At 40.4% G+C, this 8,265-nt stretch overlaps 1 protein-coding gene across 2 annotated transcripts; it reads left to right on the forward strand.

Annotated features, from left to right (window-relative positions):
• The first annotated feature begins 1,680 nt into the window (after positions 1 to 1,680).
• On the forward strand, positions 1,681 to 7,810 carry ptgfr (prostaglandin F receptor (FP)). 2 transcript variants are annotated; one of them, XM_029695235.1, is made up of 3 exons: positions 1,681 to 2,016; positions 3,605 to 4,430; positions 7,346 to 7,810. In XM_029695235.1, the coding sequence occupies exons 2-3, from the start codon at positions 3,621 to 3,623 to the stop codon at positions 7,667 to 7,669; spliced, it is 1,134 nt and encodes a 377-aa protein (XP_029551095.1). In that variant the 5' UTR covers positions 1,681 to 2,016; positions 3,605 to 3,620; the 3' UTR covers positions 7,670 to 7,810. The 2 variants fall into 2 exon arrangements, with proteins under 2 accessions (XP_029551095.1, XP_029551094.1); XM_029695234.1 differs by lacking the exon at positions 1,681 to 2,016 and having other exon boundaries at positions 3,554 to 4,430.
• The last annotated feature ends 455 nt before the right edge of the window (positions 7,811 to 8,265 follow it).

Below are 8,265 nucleotides of genomic sequence, written 5' to 3' on the forward strand. Positions count from 1 at the left end.
ACAAACACTGGGAAACAAATTCACCTTTCAGCAGGACAATAACCTAAAATACAAGGTCAAATATACACTGGAGTTGCTTTCCAAGACAGCATTGAATGTTCCTGAGTGGCCGCCTAGTTATAGTTTTGAATTAAATCGTCTTGAAAATCTATGGCAAGACTTGAAAATGACTGTCTAGCAATGATCAACAACCAACTTGACAGAGCTTGAAGAATTCTCAAAAGAATCATGTGCAAATATTGTACAATCCAGGTGTGCAAATCTCTTAGAAAAACTCAATTGAATTCAGGCTGTAACACAACAAAATGTGGAATAAGTCAAGGGGTATGAATACTTTTTGAAGGCATTGTGTCACGTCCTGACCATAGTAAGCTGTTATTTTCTATGGTAGAGTAGGTCAGGGCGTGACAGGGGGGTTTTCTAGCTTAGTTTTTCTATGTTGTTATGTTCTAGTTTTGTATTTCTATGTTGGGTTGTTCTAGATTTGTATTTCTATGTTAGGCTTTGTTTGAGATGATCTCCAATTAGAGGCAGCTGGTCATCGTCTCTAATTGGAGGTCATATTTAAGTTGGTGTTTGTCCCACCTGGGTTTGTGGGAGATTATCTTTGAGTAGTGTATGTTTCACCTCTGCGTCACAGTTTGTTGGTTTTGTTAGTTCAGTTTATTATTTATGTATCGCATAGTTTCACGCTGAAAATGAAATGTGGAACGACACACGCTGCACTTTGTTCTGCTCATTCTTCTCCTTTCGACAACCGTGACACATTGATAGCTATCAAAATTATTTATAATCAATTATTTATAATAAGTCTTGGTGATTCAATAGCCTAGTTAATCATTAAATGACTTTTAACACACTATCTACGTTTTGCTCAGTCTGACAGTAACCCAGCTGTCTGAAGCATAGGATCACTCTTTCAGCTGCTGCATGTAAATTGTTATTCTACATCATAATAATTATGTCTACAAAACATTTTGTCTTCATTTTGGCAGATTAACTGATGCTTATTTCTGAAGATCAACTAATGTTTTTGCTCCTTCGTTTTTTTTTTTTTAGGAAGCAGCCAGGTAAAAAGACAGAGTTGGTACCGACATTGACGTGGGCCATCACTCAAACAAAGATGCCTTCATGGTCACCAGTGCATATTTCCAAACTATAATGATAATAAAATCTCAAAACTATGCTGCTATTCTTTTGTCTATTTTTTTTTTTACTGTTTAATATATTATATTCTTGGCTAGAAATCGTATTATTTATTAGTAGCCATAATTCATAAATTACACCATATATATGGTGAAGATGTTCTTAATTTACTTGCCTAGTTAATTAAAGGTAAATATATATAAATAAGAAGTTGTTCTTAAATGACTTGCCTAGTTAATTAAAGGTAAAAATATATATATATAAATATTTACCTTTAATTAACTAGGCAAGTCAATTAAGAACACCTTGTTATTTATTAATGTAGGGTTCTATATGGAACCAATTTTGGTTCAGTGGAGAAGAACCCCTAACGTTCTGATCAAAGAACCATATAAAAGGCTTATATGTAACAGATTATAAACTGGTTTCCAGGTGTTTGATGTATTCTTTCTCAAAATGACAAAACTTCTGCATTCATCAGTGTGACAAATCTCAGAGGAGGGCTTTGTGTGGCGCACCACATCTACTGGTGAGGCCGCGCCCCTCTTTACAGAAGTAGCTGAAAGAGCTTGGAGACAGTATGTTATAATGTGTTGTGAAGACGGGTGCCGTGCCAAACTGGGAAATGGTACTTCATGTGCGTTATTTGACGGGAACAGAGTCAGATGTTCATGGACCACACCGTTACACTATGGGACATTGTACCTCCGAGAAGCAGCAAAGCAGGAGACGCCAAGATTATGATTTCTTTATCAATTAATTCGTAATTAATTTGATTACTGTTATGAGAACAGTCAAACTTGTTCTCATTAATCCATAATATCCTTGCATCGGCAAATGGTGAAATATAGTTGCGGGACACGTTGACAGGTGGGAATTTTCCTTTAATCATGTTAATTTCTGTTTTGTTTTTTGCATAGTTTCGACCAAAATATCAGTTCTTTATCACAAGTGAAATATTGATACCTCGACTTTAATAGCCCCTAAAACAAAGTTAAAAAGGTAGGCTAATCACTGACTTCACGTGCGTCATGCGTAAAAATCACTGTTTCAAAAAATAAACGTTCACACTAGTGTGAACATTTATTTTTGTATATAGTGATTTTTACGATTGACGCATGTGAAGTCAGTGATTAGCCTACCTTTTAAACTTTGTTTTAGGGGTAACTAAAGTCCTAGAGCAAGAAGTAAAAGTGAATTTATGAAAATTGTTTACAAAATTTTACTTTTTCAAAGGGTGTCAATCCATTGGCTGAATATTGACCAGGTGCAGTCAACCCTGAAAAAAGGCAGTGAAGTACAGTGCCCTCCATAATTATTCGGAAAGTGAAGCTTTTTTCTTCTTATGTCTCTATAAAGTTTGGATTTGAAATCAAACAATGACTATGAGGTTAACATGCAGACAGTCAGCTTTCATTTGAGGGCATTTTCATTCATATCAGGTGATCCATTTAGAAATTACAGCACTTTTTATACATAGTCCCCCCCATTTTAGGGGAGCAAAACTATTAGGACAAATTCACTTATAAAGTAGTAAAAAGTTAAATATTTGGTCACATATTCCTAACACACAATGACTGCGTCAAGCTTGTGACTCTACACATTTGTTGGATGCATTTGCTGTTGGTTGTGTTTCAGATTATTTTGTGCCCAATAGAAATGAATGGTAAATAATGTATTGTGTCATTTTGGAGTCACTTTTATTGTAAATAAGAATATAATATGTTTCTGAACACTTCTACATTAATGTGGATGCTACCATGATTATGGATAATCCTGAATGAATCTTGAAATATGATGAGTGAGAAAGGTACAGATGTACCCTACCCCCAAGACATGATATCTGCTCAACAGAACAATAACACTGTTAGCATATTTTAGGGGGTATGATATTTGTGCATCTATAACTTTCTCACTCATCATTATTTGCGATTTATCAGGACTATCCATAATCATGGTAGCATCCACATTAATGTAGAAGTGTTTAGAAACATATTCTATTCTTCTTTACAATAAAAGTGACTCCAAAATGACACAATACCTTACTTGATTTCTCTCAATAAAGTAAACACCATAAATGACTTTTTATGCACCTCACACTGCTACCACTGCAATGATGCTATATTTATTGAATGTTGCACAGTGGGAGCCTGGTAATCCTTGTTCCTTATTTGAATGACCATTTCCCGTAGCCTAGTGGTACACTGCACATTTTAAAGGAAAAATATATATATTTTGTAAGCCCTGACTTATAAGTCTGGTGCGCTAAAATGTAGACCTACAAGATAAAATCTCTCTATACGTATTCACCTTGGTCATGACTCAGTTGCTCCGTAAAATCGATGTTTTAAATGTCATTTGTGTTGGAGTGCTGTTTATTAACGTGTGGTGAAGATACATGTTTTGGGGCTCTGTCAAAGACATTCAACCATCCTTTCTGTCACATGTTGATCCTCAGACTGGACCAGGACTTGATGATGCCAGGCAATGGGAGTTCCGAGGCGGGATGCAGCAGGACAGCGACAGGCAGCTTCTCCAACACCACCTGCGGCAAGACGGAGCTGTCCGTCAACGCCTCCGTCATTTCCATGACCGTGGGCATCTTCTCCAACATCCTGGCTCTCTGCATCCTGGTCAAAGCCTACCGCCGCTTCCGCCTCAAGACCAAGGCCTCCTTCCTGCTGTTCGCCAGCGGCCTGGTGGGCACCGATCTCCTGGGCCACCTCATTAACGGCTCCCTGGTGCTATATGTCTACGCTTGTAACAAGGACTGGGAAGCCTTTGACCCGCACCACATCCTGTGCAGTCTCTTCGGGGTGTCCATGGTGTTTTTCGGTCTGAGCCCCCTGCTCCTGGGTAGCCTAATGGCGGTGGAACGCTGCATTGGTGTCACCAGGCCCCTGTTCCACTCCACAGCCCTTGCCGCCCACCACATGAAGAGGCTGCTGGGGCTGACCTGGCTGTTAGCTGCCCTGGTGGCTCTGCTACCTGTGCTGCTGTGGAGGCCCTACAAGGTGCAGCGCTCCCAGAGCTGGTGTTTCTTCCGCATGGAGGGGCCCCGCAACTGGCTGGACGTGGTGCTCCCGCTGATCTTCTCTACACTGGGCCTCCTGGCTCTACTGGTGTCCATTGTGTGCAACACACTGACCAGCTGCACCCTACTGCAGTCCAAGCTGCGCTGCCACCGCCAACGTCGCCGCAAGGACACCTCCCACCACTTTGAGATGATCTGCCAGCTCATGACCATCATGCTTGTGTCCTGTGTGTGCTGGGGCCCTTTATTGGTAAGGCATCTTCTTCCCTCCTTTCCCTGGGTCTTAGAAGCGCTTATCTCTGGTATGTCTGTTAAGCAGTGATGAAGAACTCACTTTCACCTCATCTCTGCCAACAGTCCTCTGCATTGGTGGAGTCTGCCAAGATTCCCACAGCAAGCAATTTGTTCTTCTACTCGGAATGCTCACAAATCCTTTCAAAAGGAAAGGGAGCTATTTAAACCTTTGTAGAGATGCTCAAGATGTTTAATATGGCACAGATTTTTGGCCTGTTTGTTATTTTGTGCTTTTGACCCTTATGTTCACGTTAAGGCAGTTTGTCATTTCACGCCAAGATTTCTGGCATGTAATGTCCTTCTTTTCTTCCAGTACTTTGTGTAGTTACTTTACATCCATTTCAATGACATTTGTTTTTACCAAACGTTTTTAAGAGCAAAATATGGTATGAAGCAAAAGTAAAGGGGAAACATTCTCAATCCAGATTTCTTCTCTGTGATGGAAACTCTGACGAGTCTTATTGAAATAAATTGTCCTCCTTTGACAATGTTTTTCTTTCTATGCCTGCCATTAATCGTAGACCAGGATTCTTAAAATTAAAAGTGACAGTATAATAACTTAGATTAAGCTGGATCATTAACACGTGATGAGAAGGCTTGTAAGGGAAGGAAAAACAATCTAGTTTTTTCTCTGGCAAGACATTTCATTAGACCTACATCACTAAGATGTTTAGGGAGCGTTCAAAATGTACACAATGTTACCCGGAGGAAAATGTGGGAGGGTCTCATTTTTTCTTTGTTCAGGGAGGGTCATGTATTTTGTAATCGATTAAATGTCAGTTATTTTCAGCATTTTGGAATTTACATATTGAATTCGACTGTGTGTAACTTTGGTGTACTACCCTGCGCTCTCTCTCTCTCTCATTCTCCTCACTGGGCCTGGCTGGATGGGCATTCCACTTTCAACGTTGAAAACTCTGGCATCGTTTTAGAGCTCAGACTTTCCTAATTGAAAATCAATAACCTTGTGATTTGATCTTGTTTTTTTTTTTGGAGTTCCAGTTCTCTTGATAGCACCAATGAACAATAACAAGCATGGCATAGCACAATTACACAAGGACCACAGCAAGTGAAAAAAGTTACCTTCACAATAATTGAAGGGTTTCTTTGCAGTCTCTGTCCGCTGAAGACAGTCCAGAAAAGTTCAATTGAATTTTGAAGTTGAAAGGAGATAGGTCTTCAATGCTGCTACTTAATGGGGAGGACAACAGTCCATGTGGATGGCTGGACTATCTGTATGCCTTTATGCCTATGAGTTGTTCTCCTTTTCTAGCGATATGTTTATCCTAGTCTGTCTGTCATTTCATAAACTTTTCTTTATTTTTATTTTTATCACTGTGTAAATTCATTGGGTAGGCCTATATGCTATTCACTCCAGTACTATTCCTAATAATTCCTCTTTATCTCTTGGAGTCCCAGGAAACGTTAGACTAGACCTACAATAAATAGCCTGTTGTTATTTCAAGCATTTTATTTTCTACGGATGGAGGAGAGATTCCAGCTTGCTCTTGCTTGCTGAATATAAAATACAGAAACCAAAATAACTGGCTTGGATTTTGAAAGGAGAGAAAGAGAGATCTCGATGGTGTGATAAAAATTCACCATATGAGTAGCCTGCTAATGTACCTTTCTGAACGTTGTAAATTGTCTCAGAAAGTTCCATAACTGATCTAAATGGGTGCATGATCAGGCTTAGGCTGTATGCAGTGATTTTGGCATGAAGCATTCAAAACAGGACGTTTGAGCGGTTATTCAAATTAGCCTACATCACTGCACTTTACAGCCCTAGCCAATAAATGTGTAGGTCTACACTCTTGATAACAATAATACATTCCCAATGGCACTGTGTTGTTGTAGCCTAAGGGTGGAATAATGTTGTCTAAAAACCTAGGCCTAATCAATAGTGGAGCTTTGCATGCCCGACTGCCCGGGGACTGCAGAGCACAGCCTGGAGGAACGCACAGATCAGTCATTTCATTATCTGTTAGCCTAACTTTTTTTCATGCACTTTGACAGGTAAATATTTATAGCCTTAATATTTACCTAATGAGTGGCCTAATATCTAGCTAATATTTAGCTTCTTTGGCTACACAACTCTAGCTCCTCTCTTCCAGCTGTTCCCATGCACAATGTGCTATAGGCTACGGATGCTGTACAGCAGGATGCTTTGATCAGTTGATTGACAGGTATAGGCTATTGTAGAACGACAAACTTTCCTCTAGTGTGGATGCTCACCAACGTCAATAATGTATCATTATAGTTATCGTCCTTAGTGTGGAAGGCCCTTAACACTTAAGTTGGTAAATGCCACCCTCTGACGGATGAATGTGGTATGAACTACAGCACTGGTTCTCAGTGATTTGATAGAAATCACGACTGCAACATTGATAGCCTACTTAAAAGGGAATTCATATTTCAGCTATTTTGTTTTAATGATCATTTTGGAGGGTTACATGTTTTCTTTTTCAAATGCTCGGGGAGGGCCAGGTAAAAAATATATAATCCTCTGGGGGACTGCCATCCATTTTCATTTCAGAGAGGTCCGATTACCTCCAGGTATCCCTCAATATAAAAACCGTTCACTCACTTACTGCCCCTCAAACATCACTGTGTACACAAAACACTATTACATGTTCTCAAACACAATTTAATCATATTCTATTCAGCTATTTCTAGGACAATAAAAAAAAGGGGTGGCTTAAATCAAATCCCTTTTTATAAGTTTCCCTTGATTCAAGAGAGCTGGTTATACTGTAATAACACAATTTGAAGCATTGAACAAAGCACAGTAATCAACTAACAACAATTTAAATGGTTCCCTTCAAGTAATTACATTCAGTCTCACATAATGTCCTATGTTTACCCTCCTAGGTTAACGTCATCATACTGAGCACCCAGGTCCAGGGCGAACGTGCGTTTGCCCGCCTGCTGCTGTCAGTCCGCATGGCCACCTGGAACCAGATCCTGGACCCCTGGGTCTACATCCTCCTGAGGAAGGCCATCCTCAAGAAGCTCTTCCTGCTGGTGCACAGCTGCTGGTGCATCAAGTCCCACCCCCTCAACCGCTGGAAGTGCAGCCCAGTGAAAGGCTCTGGGGAGACCAGCGGCAGCTCCATCAGCACTAAGCCAGAATTCTTCTGTTTGGATGGAAATGTTGGAGGCCTACCAGACACAATAATTAAGCCCATCACCTGAACCCCTGGATAGGGCATCTGATCTGAGAGACCCTGGGTCCCAGGTGGAGTGTTTGCAGGCAGCACCTGTAGCACATTGATGTATAGTTGGAGTAGGCGATAAGCTAAGGAACCAGATAAGATTTGTTTTAGGAAGAGCATATGAAGGATCATTCAAAGTATTATAAACTGGGTAGTTCGAGCCCTGAATGCTGATTGGCTGACAGCCGTGGTATACCACGGGTATGACAAAACATTTATTTTTATTGCTCTAATTACATTGGTAACTAGTTTATAATAGCAATAAGGCACCTCGAGGGTTTGTGGTATATGGCCAATATACCACGGCTAAGGGCTGTGTCCAGGTACTCCACATTGCATCTTGCCTAAGAACAGCCCTTAGCCGTGGTATATTGGCCATATACCACACTTCCTCGGGCCTTATCGCTTAATTGTACACTCATGAGACGTACAGACACTGGCAATAGGTGTGTTGGTCATAATTGACAGTGACACACAGGACTAAGATGCTCCCTGGAGTTAGATAGCCCCAGTTACTGATATTTCTGTCTAACCTATAACTGACCTTGAAAGGATGAACTCTGCAATCAGCACTAG

Source organism: Salmo trutta, chromosome 17, assembly GCF_901001165.1.
Source record: "Salmo trutta chromosome 17, fSalTru1.1, whole genome shotgun sequence".
NCBI classification, from domain to species: domain Eukaryota; kingdom Metazoa; phylum Chordata; class Actinopteri; order Salmoniformes; family Salmonidae; genus Salmo; species Salmo trutta.